At 36.1% G+C, this 16,400-nt stretch overlaps 1 protein-coding gene across 1 annotated transcript; it reads left to right on the plus strand.

The window, feature by feature from the left end:
- The first annotated feature begins 3,214 nt into the window (after positions 1 to 3,214).
- On the plus strand, positions 3,215 to 15,568 carry pepd (peptidase D). The gene is made up of 15 exons (XM_023332867.1): positions 3,215 to 3,294; positions 5,041 to 5,224; positions 5,337 to 5,464; positions 5,574 to 5,637; positions 7,072 to 7,119; positions 7,423 to 7,484; positions 8,247 to 8,291; positions 9,287 to 9,362; positions 9,962 to 10,008; positions 10,348 to 10,416; positions 10,975 to 11,052; positions 11,251 to 11,399; positions 13,530 to 13,714; positions 14,640 to 14,831; positions 15,007 to 15,568. The coding sequence occupies exons 1-15, from the start codon at positions 3,278 to 3,280 to the stop codon at positions 15,136 to 15,138; spliced, it is 1,476 nt and encodes a 491-aa protein (XP_023188635.1). The 5' UTR covers positions 3,215 to 3,277; the 3' UTR covers positions 15,139 to 15,568.
- Positions 15,569 to 16,400: the final 832 nt, after the last annotated feature.

Below are 16,400 nucleotides of genomic sequence, written 5' to 3' on the forward strand. Positions count from 1 at the left end.
GAAAAGTGAAAATGGAAAAAAGATCAAAGTGTTAAAAGTGGCTCTTTTAAATTCCGGACAGCAACATGATTGGAATGCTGTGATAGGTCTGTGTAAAAACAAATTTTCACAGACTTCAGTGACCTGAAGAAAAGTAGGCTAAAATGCTTTTTTAGACACCGCAAGTTACCTGGGAGGTCATCCAGAAGACAATTATTTCAGATTTTTGTCTTTAATATTCACTTTACAAGCTTCTGAATCATGTACTGTACTTCACACAGTTCCATTGCATTTTCATCCTTTCTTAGACAAGATGATGATTTTGGGAATTTCTGGGCTCAAAATTTCAAACACATCCCTTTACCGACACAACTCATTATTGTCTGAAAGAGCAAGAGTCTTTGAAGATGCCAAGTGCTTCCCTGAAAATGTCTAAAGTCCACAAGATGTGAGCTTTCAAGTTTCAAAGCCAAAAGGTTCAGCTATATCAGCATAACTTGCATCTGGCACCAAAAATAGAATATAAAATCCTGGGAAACTAGTCCCCAATGTATACTAACCCGCTGGCCGCCTGATGTCCTGTAGCTTTGGACTGCCAGGAAAAACACCTCTTTCCTACCAGTGTACATTTTGGATGAACACTGACAATATTTCAAAACTATGTATCTCACACACACACACACACAAAGAGTGACTTGAGAGAGAAGTGGTTGGTGAACATCCTATGAATTTCTCAGCATAACTGCCCAGATTATCAAGAAAGAAAACCTTGAGCAGCAAACCTTGATTATATGTTTTCCTTTTATAAAGTCCCAGGTGTATTTACACATGTAAAGTGAAGTCTGTCTAAAGCTGCTGCTGTTTAAATCTTGGCATGACTCATTGAAAGCTGGTGGCTTTGCAGCGAAATGAATAGTGGAAAAGTTGCCAATCCTGTTAATAACTACAACTCCAAGTAACACATTTGGTTTCTGTGACATTAGATCATCCTTGCACATCTACAGGGCCTTGAAAATGAATTCATGCCCTTTAAGTTTTTTTTCTTAAGTTGTCACATTAAAACCACAAACTTCAATATTTCTTTCAGAGATTTTATGCGATAAATCTACAAAAACCATCAATGCTGTCCGGCTGCCAACACACCCAACGGGGTGGTATGTGTTGGGTGATGTGCAGAATTAGTTTTACTCCACACGTAACCTTTTTCTTGGCGGGAAAAAGTGTTTTTCTGGTCTCATCTGAAAGGGTGTTCTGCAAGTCGTGTCCTCAACATGACTTGTGTTAAACTCCAAAAATAATTTTCTGTCAACAGTAGCTTTTTTCTTGCCACTTTTCCACAAAATGCATATTTTCTGAGGGCATGAACAATAATTACCAAGTTGGCAGATTCTTCCACAGAGCTTGTGGATTTGTTTTAGCTCCCACAGATATAGCATGCATTGAGTTTGAGTTTAGTGAATGTGTTGTAATACAAGAATAAACAAAGTCACATTCAAAGAAAATTTTAAAAAGCAAGCAAAAGCAGAACAGCAATAAAGTACATTTACGCATTCAAGGTCCAAGTACAAATTTATTTTAAACCTTCCCCTCTTCCAGCAGTAGAGTCATCCAATGTATTATTATTAACTTGGTTATAACATTCTTTCTTAGTTAGCATTTTCTATATCCAAATCTATGACTGATAAAATGCATTAATATTTGCAGGCTACTATATATATTTCACAGTGTTCTGTGAGATTTTTAAATTTAACGTATTGCTTTACAATCAACACAGTTTTAAGCTTCTCCAAAACTTCATCCATGAACTGTATTGGTGTGTTCCTTGGTATCCATGATGCAGTTCTCTTAAACTTCCAAGTGCTTGGCAGAATTGTATTTTTACTGAGAATAAATTAAACAAAGGTGGCCTCTGTTTAAGCAGCTTGTCAAAGAAACTGGTACAAATGCATTTAATTTAGGTGAATCAGATTTAAAGAATCAATTTTATCCAATTTTGAACTTTCAATTAGATGTCACCCACTACTCTGTGATGGCCCATCACATAAAACATTGACTGCCGTGGTTTTAACATGATAAAATGTTTTAGAGGTACTAACATGTTCACAATGTGCTGTGAAATTGGTTTGACTTTGTGAAATTAGAAATGAAAGATCTTGTAATGATTGCAAACTGCCTTTGAATGTGAAGGGCAACATGTGGTACGACATTTTCTCTGGCAGGCAAAATAGATTATGTCTTCCAAGATTTTAAGCATTTAAAGGCTTAACGAATCTGCCCTTCAGGAGACAAAAATAAACGACTGTCAATGTCTTGTTATCTAATAACCTATTATCAGCCTTATGTCTCTGTGGGGACAAAAGGCTGATAATGGGGTGCTAACCATGTTGACAGTTGGCCACAGTTGGATGTTGCCATTCATGACATATCATTTAGAGTTCTTGCATCATTTATCTGCACTGATCCATAATGATAATAATTCAATCTGCTCCACTGTTGTTTTAAAGGGAGCAGTATCTCCCCCTGCTGTTTTTACTGTAACTGCACCATGGCGCAATTAAATAAAACAGGATTGTGTGCAGTGTAGCCAGGGACTTTTGTGTTTCCCTGAATTCACTGCTAAGTTTTATAAATGATTATGCTGCAATAGTATTTGATGTAAATTTTTTCCCTAAATGAATCACAAAATGAATACAAAGACGTAATATGCTATTTTTTTAAAAAGCACCCTAAAAAGTAACTGTGAAACAAATTGTAGACTACTGAATTAATATTAAAAACTATTATCTGTTCTAAATTATAAGGTGTTTGCAGAAATCGTTTTGCTTGTTTATTTATTAAACTTTTGTGTAAGAAGACTACAAAGCTTTGTAGAAGGATGTATTTTTTGTTATTATGCAGTTTCACCGTTGACACTGTAATGTCCCGAACACCCCAATGCAGCACGCCTTCTTGTAATGCACTATATAATCATTTTGCAGCCAGTCGGCAAAAACACGAAGGTTCGAAGTAGTTTAATGATTTTTAAATATTTAGTTTAAAAAAACATTTCCTCTTTATTTAAACAGTTTCTGTTTTACGTTTTTATTTAATGTATTCTTTTTGAACGGTAGTTTCATCTTTAATAGTCTTTAATTTACGTTCTTATGTAGTATGCCTAATTATGTTTTATGTCAACATTGATAATAATAAAAAAACAAAAAGAAAAAGAAGCGCAGCTTCCCGTCAGCTGATGCTGCTGCGTTGCAAAGCCCACGTGACCATTTTCAACACGTGACCCTCTGGAACAGAAAGTGTCGACATGGCTTCAGCTGCACAGTGAGTTACCAGAGATTATTTTATTTAATTATGTAAATATTCCCGTTAAGTCACAAAATTCCAACTTTTGCCATTCATTTGCCATTTTAACTGCTGCCAGGGTGAGCTGCGCGCTGGAGCTGTTGCTAGGCAGAACTTTAATTAGTAATAGTAATAGTTCGGGTCATTTTTCAGCCTGCATCTTATCTCTGTCTTTACAATAACAATACTTTGAGTTTTAATTTTACGCTTGAAATAAATAGATGAGTTTAGGTGTTCTACACAGTTCTGAATAATTGAAATAGTGTTCTGTATTCTTATTTTTATTTTTTTAACAGGATGCACGTAGCCGAGGGGATAAAATTAAATATTTTAGCATTTCACTGGAATGTAGGTTATATCTTCAAAGGTCTTTGACTTGTGCAAACATCTCTTATATTAGAATGAAAACAATGCACATATTCGTACTTTTCCGAAAAAAGAATCCAGTTTTTGAAGAGGTAGAAAATATCGAACGATATCGCAAAGTTTGACTATAGTGTAGAAACAATTTGTTCACATGATGAGAAATCTAGGAAACCTTACACAGAGAAACACACAGGCAGCTTAATTACAACAAGTCTCTGTATCTGATTAAGATTTTTCTGTTACTAAATTAGAATAAGCCTCATTCATTCAGGTTGCAGTAAAATACTTTTGATTCATGGATTAACCTCTGCTCTAGGTGGAAACGTGTTTTATCTTATCAGCAGACCTCTTGCTGGAGATCAGATTTATTTCCTAAGATCTACAAGTTTGCTTGTCAGCATCTTCTGGCTAAACTGTTTCTTCTAAACAGAACTGGATTTTTATTGCCCTTTCGTCTAATCCTTTTCGGTGTGCCTATATTTCAAATAGATTGTCATCACAAATTGGTGTGAACAATTTTAAATTTCTGAAGTACTCTTTAAAATGCAACCTTGCCTTCTGTATTTAAAGTATTCAACCTGCAGAGAGCGCAGAGGCTGAACACTTAGTGTAGATAATGTAGAGCTGGTGTTCAAGATCCCAAAGGTCACAGAATGAGTTGGAAATATTGTAGTGCCACATGAGAAACAGAGATGTTAGAAAGATGTTGATTTATCTAAACGTATATCGTCATCGCATTATGTAATTATAATATTGTCATTACATTTTCTAATATTGCATAGAGATTTACAGAGAGGAAGTGTGTATCAGTTCATTTTTGTAAGCTGCCTTGAAAACAAACTTTAAAATGTACTAAACTCCTAATAACATTACTTTCATCAGAAAATGTGCATATTTATGAATAAGGAACTATTAAATTTCTTTAAAGCCACAATTTAATACCACAGTATAGATATAAATATAGACAGACATAAAAAACTGCTGACTAAGTAGAACTGTGACATGTCTAAATAAGTAGTCTTGTTATTTTTTATTAAGTCATTTTATGGCTAAACTTTTTTTCAATCCGTTCTCACATTTAATTATTGTACCACTGAAACAGAAATGAAACTTTAAAGATGTTAGTTTTCAACTAAATATACTGCAGGTCAGTGCTGTTTTACAATTTATAATGGTTTGCCTTATCCATGCACTACATGGATAAAAATAATAAGAAGAGTCAGTATGGTTGTCATTTTGCAGGAGGTGCAAGACAAACTAATCTTAAGGCTAATCTTAGTAAAAACCTATTAAATGAATTTCAGTGTCACCAGCCACTGCCCCACCCTGACCTTCCTGAGATGTATCTTGTCCTTTCAGACCCATCTACTGGCTGGGTAATGACACCCTGAGGGTGTCCGCTGCCCTTTTCGCTGAGAATCGTCAAAGATTGTGCCTGGGGTTGAGAGCTAAAAAGGCTTTACTGCCAAAGTCAGTCGTGTTGCTGCAAGGGGGAGAGCAAACGCAAAGGTATTGCACGGACACCGACGTCCTCTTCAGGCAGGTGGGTTGTATTTTTGCATTTATTTATCATTTTATAATCAGTTTACCATCTTTGTGAACAGAAGATAAAATATTTTCATGTTTTTACACTTCTGATTCTTTTTCCTGTGCAGGAGTCTTTCTTCCACTGGGCTTTTGGAGTGACAGAGGCTGACTGTTTTGGAGCCATAGATGTGGACACGGGAAAATCCATTCTTTTTGTTCCTAAACTGCCTGAAAGCTATGCTACTTGGATGGGGGAGTAAGTCCTAAAACTCCTCAAAGAGTCCAGCACTGTGCATAATACCACATTTGTACATTTTACATGTTTTTTGGACTTTGTCAGTTGCTGTGCTTGCATCTGTGTACAGGATCTTTCCTAGGGAGTACTTCAAGGAGAAGTACGCTGTCGATGAGGTGCAGTACACCTGTGACGTAAGTATGTATTACGTTTCCAGACATGGCATTTTAGCATGACCATATGATATTTAATGGTGGCAGAAACTGATACTGTTGAGGCAGATAATCTGTTTAACCTTATATTTGTAGCTAATATTAATTCAAATGATCCAAATCCAATAACTGTTACTGCAGGAGTTCAGCATTTCAAATAGAAATTACAGAGATAAAAGATATAGGGTAATATTGAAGAATATGTTTGACTCATAGCTAAATATCTATATGATTCCTCTTTTAAGCCATGTGCAAGCATTTTTATGAAAATCTGGGAGGCTTGTATGGTCAGTCCTCACGTTTTTGAGCAATATCTGAGGACAAGTGCTGAGGAAAGCAAAAGATGCAGCAGCTTGTGGTTGTCCACAAGCTAATCATTAGCTCTGAAAGATGTCACAAGTTTATGGACTTTGAGAGCAAAGTTGACAATGGCTTCTTCACTTTTAAATGATTAGCTGGGCTGGTTTTGTTCGCCACAAAGTCGTCAAGCTCTTAATATTGCAGAGATAAAAACAAATAAAAACATATGTCCCTTGTGCGTACCTTCTTAGACATTTGAAGCGGCAGCATACACAGTTTTATAACATTCTAGAACAAGTTGCCATTAATTGTTTTGGAAATGTTGAAATATTTTGTGTCAAGATCATTACGACTCTGAGAATCCATTTGTAATTCACATTTGCAACATTTAAGTTTTCAAATAGCGCAGCAATGACCCTATAATTACATTTCTTCATTGAATGTGTGCGCTTTGAAAATGTTTGGTCTGTGCCGATAAAGACGCACTCACCTTGAGATGCTGAATAACCACAGCATCTCCAACCGATGCACTCTGATTAACTTTATAATTAATTTAGCAATTAACTTATCCACTTATATAATGAACAAATCTAAACACTAAAACACTGAAACATACACTACACAAAATAGGAGCATATCATAAGCAGGTCACAATGTTTTTTAATGTTCTTTTCTTTTGTTTTGATTTATTTTGAAGTAATTTATGTTCTCGTCAAAGAGCTGACAGGATTTTATGCTCTGCAAAGTGTTTCATTTTGTCATTCTCGTATAAATAGCAACATTTATAGCAAGAGGAAAAAATTCTTGTCACATTATTTATGATTATTTATTATTTAGATATTATTTATTGCTTTCTCCACCAAAACCAGGCAACATGCAGTATACTGCATCTCAGTAAGGTCAACATGACATTCTCAAATCCCACCGCAATGTTTGTGAGCATTGAAACAAGAATTTGTTTTGAGATGTTTATGCTGCTGGCAGAGTACAGCAGACTCTCGTCATCAATTGTGGTGCTTATTACTGGAAAGGCCACAGTATCAGAGTGACCTTTTCATGAGGACTGATTCTTGTCTTTCTTGAAGCACTGCTGAGTCTTCTATTTATTTTTTGTAGGTTTCTGAAGTCCTGTCCAACATGAAGCCATCAGTTCTCCTGACACTGGTAACTATCATTTAATTAACAGGATTAAGCTTTATGATGCCTGCTTGTATTAGATACTAAGCAACTGAATTAGGGGTGTGACGTTTTACATATTTGTGTTTGGTACAGCAAAATCCAGGCTAACCTCCATTAAAAAAAAAAGTCAAACCAAATCTTCAGTCAGTTCTATAATGGCCATTTTTTTAATTTGTTTCCCTTGATTGAAGAGAATCAAAAGCAAATCTTGACTTTAAAACTGGAGTACAGCTACTGTAATAATTGTTTTATACTGTTTGAAATGTAATAATTTTATTTCCTTTAAAGCGAGGACAGAACACGGACAGTGGGAGCATCTGCCGTGAAGCCTCCTTTGAAGGAATCAGCAGGTGTGTCTAATTTGCACTAACAGGATTTACCTTTTATTTGTTAAGGCTGGCTGTGTGGTGGAAATTCTTTACCAAAAGAAGAGAAAACTGTTCGCTAAATTAGAGAAAGATCAATCATTTTAAATGCTTTTTTCGAAGGCAAAAGCGTTCAAAGCCTCTGTCTCTGGAAGTCAGAGAAGTAGAACCCCGATATGAGTTGCACAAAGCTTTTTATACAGTTTTTATCACCACATCTTGCTTACACACACACCCACACACACACGCACACACCCACACACACACACACACCCACGCACACACACACACCAACACACGCCAGTATGAGATGAAGAACAAAGGGAAAACCCAGCACCTGTGACTGAAAGATAAACAGCTCAGCTTGTAGAGATACAGGTCTAACCAACATCTGCTTAAACACTGTTTCTCTTTCGGTGATTTCACCCAGATTGTGTGACCTTTGGTTGCATATGTTTCTTGCACTTTGTTCTAGATACTTGTTTGAGCTAATTAAATACAATTAAACAAACATGTCTATAAGAATAAGAAATCAGACAAATGTATAAATTTTTCTATTCCAGCTGTTTTACATTTATAGCTAAACATACACCAGTGTTCTACATACATGTTAGTGATTGTAATTAGGTAAACATCCATGATTTTTATTTGTTAGGTCTCACTTTATCAGAAATATGTTGCTTGCCTTCATGCATTTGTTGTACTGTACCACATTACATTTTGTTTATGGTGTACTTCTTTTTTCAGCTTCCAAGTGAACAACACTCTCTTACACCCAGTCATTGTGGAATGGTGAGTGTGTCAAACTGCATTTTATACTGCATAACTGGGAAAGGTTGCCTAAGGAGCTCCAAAATGTTTTTTCAGCAGAATTCTTAAACAAACACGTATCCTAGGGAATTTTTGTTTGTGGTTGTGTTCAGGGTGGAAGTTTTCTACTTCTGCTTCTTTCCTCTGAGTCAGAAATCTCTCTGCATGGACATAATGATCTACGTGCTCGCCTGGTTGTCTTTGCTATTAGAGTTTGAGCCCTCCAGATGAATCGATGTTCTCAGAAATGAGGAAGAATGCTTTTCAGTCACATCTCTTCGAGCCCAGAGCCTGATTGAACCCTCTCCCTCGCTCCTCTTGCTGAAAGTAGCATGGGTCTCTTTTAATTGGATATCTGTTTTTAGAATAGACGTCAGTGTTTCTACTGGTTACCCCTGCCTTGAATTTATTTGATTCCATTATTGCAGGAATTGCTAAACATTTTCCCTAGCAATTCCCCAACTGAATGAGAAAGATATGAATTAGCTGTAAGCTAAAGGAAGACTGCAGCACTGTTTTGTTGTGGGGTGACGATTAATGGAGGTTCTTCCCTTGAATATTTGATTTAATTAATGCAGAAGATCCTGGGGTTAATGTTAGACATGCTGTTTTACACAGTTAATTTCCAACATGTAAATTTAAAAAAGTTAAAAGGGTGAAGTTTATATTTAATTAATCTTCCCCCACACACATATAAGACACTTAAAATTGTCCCAATCCGAGGCAAAAAAACAACATATTTTCATTACAATTACAATGAGCTTTTACATCCTATAACTAAAACCCCATTAAATTGTTGTGAAAATAATCCACACATATTTGTTTTTAAAAAGTTATGTTTGGAAATTGCTTGAATTGTAACTTTATAAGGTGTCTTAAAACTTTATAGATTTAAAGAAGATTTCTTCAGGGTGTCCACAAGCTGTGTGATGACCATAACGTGAACTGATTGCTCCTTGTTCTGTCTGGTGTTGCAGTCGCCTCCTTAAGACTGATATGGAGTTGGAGGTCCTGCGCTACACCAACAGGGTTTCCAGTGAAGCCCACAAAATGGTAATATACTCCTTCTCAAGACAGATTATATGAGAGGATCACTAAACAAGAAGCATTGTATCAAAAGGAGTTCGAGACTTATTCATTTTAATTTATTGATGTTAAAAGGGGAAGCAACATAACAAAAGGGTACATTTTGTTTTTCATTCATCTATTGTGAATTTAATTATTGCATCAATATTTGAATTAAGTGGGCACAGATAGGCTTTGATTTTTCACAATTTGGTCAGTAAAATTTTTCTGAATTTTACACAACAGAGAATTAGATCTGTATTTTTTTTGATTTATTTATTGTTTTTCCCTGAACTAATTTCATATACGTATAAATCAAAAATCTTTAAAATTTGATTAGGCAAAACACAAAAAACCCTTAGAGGTCCATTCATGATTTGTTTTCACCTATTTTGTTGTGGGATTGATGTTCCAGTTTTGCCTTCCCTTTTACAAAATAAAAATAAAGGGTTTATTGATTTCTGTGCATCTAGTGGGTGCAAATATTTTGTTTCAGATTAGTTTAACCATAATAGTCCCTTAATAATTAATTCTTGATAATTCTGAGGTTAATCTTAATGATAATCTATATTTGCCCTTTATTGTAGGTGATGAAAAACATCAGACCTGGAAAGAAAGAATATGAAATGGAAAGGTAAGTTGTAATTTTAGTTTTCATCAGTGAATCTGCTGCTCTGCATTTGCTGATAAGAGATGGAAGCACAGCACCTTGTGCTGATAGATTGCTGTGAAACTTTTAGCTGATATTTGTCTTTCAATTTTATATTTGTTCTATGGAAAGAGACAAAATATGAGATACCCGTTCTTCAGTCTTTATAGTCCCACCAAGGATTGTGAAGGTCATTGAAGTTCTTGACAATAAAATTAATTTTACTTAATGCAGACGACAAACGTTTTCACTGAAGATGACTGGGCTCAGATTGTTTACTTTTCTTCTCATTAGTAATGCTGTGTTTTTGTTTGTATTTTTAAGTCTGTTCCAGCACTACTGCTACTCCAAAGGCGGGATGCGACACACTTCCTACACCTGCATCTGTGGAACGTGAGGCTTTATTAATTAAAATTAATATAAACTACTTTTTAGTTTCTTACTTTTTACTTGATGATGTTCATATTCAGTAGCATTCTTTTCCTTATCACATAAATCCATGTTTATCATACTTTTCGTATAGGGTATAGTGCATTTAAGGTATTTTTGTAGCAGAGTTACATTTAACTATTTAAATAGTTACAAATTAATCTGTTTCATAAACTCCTTAAAAGTCTGAAAAGGTAGCCTTTGTTTCCAGGGAGCAATCTCTATTTTCTAATCTCAATCAATATTCCAATCAGTGAATTGGGAGAGCTTGACACAATCAATAATTAGTCTTTAGACGGGTTGCCATGTGGACGGCCCTACAGGGACGTTTCAGTGTGATCTGGAAAAATAAACACAAAGTGATTTATATCTCATTTTTTGAGTTTATGAGCTTAAAACATGAGAGAAAAGTTTGTAATGCCAGCTATTTTACGATCTATGTCATTGTTGAATAATTGTATACCAGAGAGCTGAAGCTGTGAAATGTTATTGATTTCTTTCCTCCTCATTTACTCCCATCAGGGGCAATAATTCCTCTGTCCTCCACTACGGTCATGCTGGGGCTCCAAATGACAAGACAATTCAAGATGGAGACATGTGGTGAGCAGACTTTAGTAGTTTTTCATCAAATTACTGATTCATGACTCACAATTTGTTTTGAAAGCATTTCAAAAATTGTCTTAAGATATTGGCTTCAAATTGCCTTTCTATTGTTTCTGGAAACTCAGAAGAACTTCAAACCTAAAACCAAACTACAAGAAACAAATTAATGAGTTATAATGTTGCTTCCTCTTGCAGTTTGTTTGACATGGGAGGAGAGTACTACTGCTACTCCTCAGACATAACCTGCTCCTTCCCAGCCAACGGAAAGTTCACTGCAGACCAGAGGGCAATCTATGAGGCGGTCCTAAAATCCTCACGCGCCGTCATGGCTGCCCTCAGCCCAGGTTATCATCTTCAGTGATGCTAAGGACAAGTTGCCAAAAGAAAATGTGACCTTGTTATTATTTTAGAAACAATACATGACAAAAAGTCTTCACATATTCCATACAGTACAGTCATTTTGAAACATCCTACTCAGTTGTTTTTGTCATTCTTTTAGTGATTTTGTTGAACAATATAGCCACAGTATGCACCTTGCTTTTGCTTATTTCTGTTTTTCACAATCAGAAATAGAAGAAGCAGAGCTTCTCTCTGCTTTACTGTCATTGAGCTAAAAAATCTACTTAAAACTCCAAAAGGATTGCAATTCCCAAATCAACATGTAAGAGGGTTTCAGGAAAAATCAATAATAGTAAAGCATATTTATGCTATGAATGTTTGAATAGATACAATGTTGCTTTGCTAAAAACAATAGAGGTGCATATCAATAGTTGCATTATTGCTAAGGACAAGTTAGCAACTACAAAACATACTTAGTTGTTTCATAGTTTCATTACAGACCCATTGATATATTTCAAGTATTTATTTCATTGAATGTTTATAAATGTAGAAGATGACTGTTCATAGGCATGTTGATAGAAAGTTGAGTGCAAGGAGAGGGTGTCGTAGAAAAAAGGCCACAATCTCTGGGATTGTGAGGTAAGACCAGAAAACAGAAGAAAAGGAACTGAAATGTTGCTCAGTGAGGAAGTAAATTTTGCATTTCATAACAAACAAAAGTCAAGAACACATATCAAACTCGTGGTCTGCTGGCCAAATCCGGCCCACCAGAAGTCTTTATATGGTTCTTTAGACTATAGAAGTAGAACCTTTGAGATAACATCCATCCATACATGGATACATTTTTTTTACACCCTTGTCCCAAGTGGGGTCGGGAGGGGTGCTAGTGTCTATCTTCAGCAAGACATTTCGGGCGACAGGCGGGGAACACCGTGGACAAGTCGCCAGTCCATCACATTTCTTTTTTCTTTTTTGAAGCCTTTTGGAGATTCTGATTTCATTTTCCAGCAGAACTTGCCCACACTGCCATAAATACTAATACATATTTCAATGACCTAGGCATCTCTATGCTTTGGTCACAAATGATCCTTACATAAACCCGTAGGAATCTGTAGAGTATTGACTAGAGGAGAGTGAGAGACACCAGAGCTAACAATACAGAAGAGCCAAAGGCTTTTCTCTTAACAACTTGGGTTTTCTATGCACCTGAGAAGAATCATAAGCTGCTTATGTTGTTTCTGTACCACCATTAATTAATTTAGTGCTAATGTTGTGTACTCCGCTAGTTGTATCATGAGACTCTTCCTCTGTTGTTTTGGGAATCAGATGCTGAAAAGTATTTCTTATCCTGGGGCAAAAATGTTTCTAACAAAATAACAAAACAATTTTTTTAGTAGGTAAGGAGAAATAATCCCTGTTGATGATCTTTGCAGCAAACATTTGTACTAGAACTTATTTTCGGCGTTCCCAATAAATTACCAGAAATTCATTAAACCATCAGAAAGATCTTTTGTTGTTGTTCCAGAAAACATATCTTCGTACATATGTGATAGTGCCTTCCCGTTTCAGTGGGTCTGACTCAAAAGGCTCTTTTTCTTTAAGAAAAGTGTGTTGTATCTTTATTTATTCAGTTTGAAAATAAACGAAAAGGAATTATAGAAGGACCACCACACTGTGTTGGACATGCATGGCAGATTTTTAAGACTTCTTGCCACTTGTTTTGTATATGCTGTGCTTGGTGCATTTGAAGGGAAGTTTAATCATTTCTGTTAGCACACACAGCAAGCAGTCACAAAAAATCAGGGCTGCACAGGGGCAGCTGGAAGGACCCTGAGGCGGGGAAGATATAGCTGACTGAATTCATGTGAGGACTAGAAGAAGGTGTGAGAGGTATGACTCTCACCTTAGAGAAAATCTCATCCAGTGCAGAGTTGTTCACACTAAATATTAGTGACAGCAGCTCTGGCCCCAAAACTACCTCACCTCTGCTTCCTCTAGAGGTGCAACTTTACCACATAAGTCCGTATGTGTTACAGTTTGATTGATGTCTGTATTATTTTCCAATAAATAAAATGGGCTTTTCTATGCAAAAACACTTTCTGTTCCTTAGTAGCTAAAATATGTTTGTTTTGAAGGTGTGAAATGGACTGACATGCACCGTCTGGTTGACAAAGTTCACCTGGAGGAACTTGTGAAGATTGGCATCCTGCATGGAAATGTTGAGGACATGCTGAAGGTCCACCTGGGTTCTGTCTTCATGCCGCACGGCCTGGGACACCTGCTGGGCATTGATGTTCACGACGTGGGAGGTTACCCAGAGGTAAGGGGGTAAAATAAAAATAGTTAGAAGCTTTTTCACATTTATACTTCGGATCAAATATGTCTTAAATATTACTGACTCAAAGTGAAAATAATCAAAGCGGATGCTTTTGGTTAATGTTTATAGATGTTCTTAATTTTAATGCATTTATAGCTGATCCAGGAGATATTGGTCGATTCTGATCTCTGGCCATTTGATTAGTGCTCCTCAGAAAATTTACATTTCATACAACTAGTGGCTAAACGAACTGAATGTCGTAAATTACTCTGGTCAACAGCCAAAAAACTGCCTGAGGTTTTTCAACTGTTTTAGGGTAATTTTGATGTGTTGAATCCAAAAATCACGTTGGTTTTGCACAATCAGGTCAACTTTCTAAGCTATGGATGCAACATGAGCATCAAAATGTATAACTTGTTCTGACAAATGGATCAGTTTTCTGAGATCAATGAGTGATGAGCAGCTGGTTCCATCAGGACAGAAAAGAGATGGAGAATTTTGCACAATGAAGACGAAATGTTCATTTTACATGTACTTACCCTTATAAGTGTTTATTATTCAATTCACAGAAATCCAAGTATGTAACATTTAATTAATACACTCTGCCAGAAAACATTTTTTTTCCCAAAACCTTTTTTGTATGAGAAATATTAGCAGAAATGAACTAATAATGTTTCGAAAATGTAATCAATTTAGTCAGAAGATCAGATTTCTCTAAATCAAATTAGAAGAAAAACCTGACCTGTTTGAGAAAAATGGATGTTACTTTTGGATTCAGCGGTGCAAAATAGTCCTTATTCAGTTGAAAAACAGACAACTTTCAAAAAATATTTATCTTAAATTAAATAATTAAATAATTATCTTGTTTTCTAAATGGAAGTGGTTGTAACTTTTTTGTAAAAAGACACAATTATCTACGTGTTTTGAGGGGGTGGAGCGCATTGATGAGCCTGGACTAAAGAGCCTGCGAATGGGCCGCCTGGTGCAGGAGAGGATGGTCCTCACTGTGGAGCCTGGGATATACTTCATAGACCACCTGCTGGACAAGGCCCTGGCCGACCCTGCTCAGAGCTGCTTCATCAACTCCCAAGTGCTGGCCCGCTTCAGAGGCTTCGGAGGGGTCAGTGTGCTTCTGGAGTTTTTACACGTTTGTGTCTTTTGGTCCTGAATCAGTGGGAAATCATTGAATGTAAAACAGTTCACAATTCATTCACTGTTCTTTGTGTAAAATAAATGTTTTCACTCACAGGGACTTTGGGTTTATGAACTGACCTCAGTTTCTCTAACTTGTCCAGGTCCGCATCGAGGATGACATTGCAGTGACGGCCAATGGCATGGAGCTGCTGACCTGCGTGCCTCGAACAGTGGAGGAGATCGAAGCTTTCATGGCCGACTCTGACAAAAACTTCGGTGCTGAGAATGCCTAAATATAAAACAGCATATCATGCAAGTTACTCAAGTCTGAGCTATCTGAAATTACCTCTGATCTTATTTTAAATACATAAAATGAAAAGTATCATTAGAAGAAAATTCTCTCATTTCCTCCCTGATCCTTCTTATAAAGGTTTTTGGTGATTTAAAGTTTTTTATCAATGTAAACAGCAATATCTTGATTTTTGGAGATTTTTTTAAAACTAATTTCTTTCTTTCTCATTTTCTACAACAAAATGAAGTGGAAATAAAAATTTAAGCTTGTGCAACAGATTTGTTGATATATTTCATTTTTAGTAAACAGCCATTTTAAACTTTTTAAACAATGTATATTTTCTTCATTATCATGGTTGTAACCTGAAGACCAGGATGGAAAATGGCCACTATTAATGGTCACTTCAATAAACTCATTGCAGATTTTTGGTGGATGTTTCTGAAACTATATTTTTTCTACTGTTTATGGTAATTCATCCTTAGATGTACAGTTTTTCTTACCTATACAGCGGTGTCCCAAAATACTGAAGGTCTGTCTAAACAAAAGAATTTGGGTCAGTAGAGTATCAAGAGGAGAGGAACGTTAGTATTTGTCTGATGTGCAATTGCAGACCACGAGAACCTGGTGAAACTTGAGGTGTTTTTACATAGCTTGTCCCACTTGTGTGATTTAAAAGTAAAGTCAAAATGAAAAGTAAAGATGCAAACTATTTGGAAACTTGAAATGATCTTTTCACATTGCCATCAAGTGTATAATTTTTAAAATCCCCCCCAAAAAGATTTCTGGGAAAAAGTTTTATTTGTATCTGTTCCTCAGAAATCATATAACTGCACTCCAGCCAGTTGAAAATTAGTATTATTTTTCTCCCAAGATAAAACCTAGACATGTTGGTGATGAAAATAAAACTCCACAGTGAAACTAGGTGTGAATCAGAGCACCTTATGACAACAAAACATTTTATGATTACTAAGCAAAAAATGCAATGTGTTGCATCACCCCCTTCATAATAAATCACTACATCTTGTCTCTGTGCAACTGTGTGCCAGGTGGTAATGACAGGGTGAGGTTTTCTGCTGCCTTGTGTGGAAAAAGCTACAATTTTGTGCTTTTCTGACTGATTTTTCAATTTTCTTGGAGCATTTTTATTCTGCCGGGCTTTCAGATTGACAAATTGATCATCAAGCACTTCTCTGTCTGCTGCAACTAAGAGAAAGCTTTCATGTTCTGCAATTTGGTGTTTTAGAATAGCAATGTTGATCCTAT

Source organism: Xiphophorus maculatus, chromosome 4, assembly GCF_002775205.1.
Source record: "Xiphophorus maculatus strain JP 163 A chromosome 4, X_maculatus-5.0-male, whole genome shotgun sequence".
In the NCBI taxonomy this organism is placed as follows: Eukaryota; Metazoa; Chordata; class Actinopteri; order Cyprinodontiformes; family Poeciliidae; genus Xiphophorus; species Xiphophorus maculatus.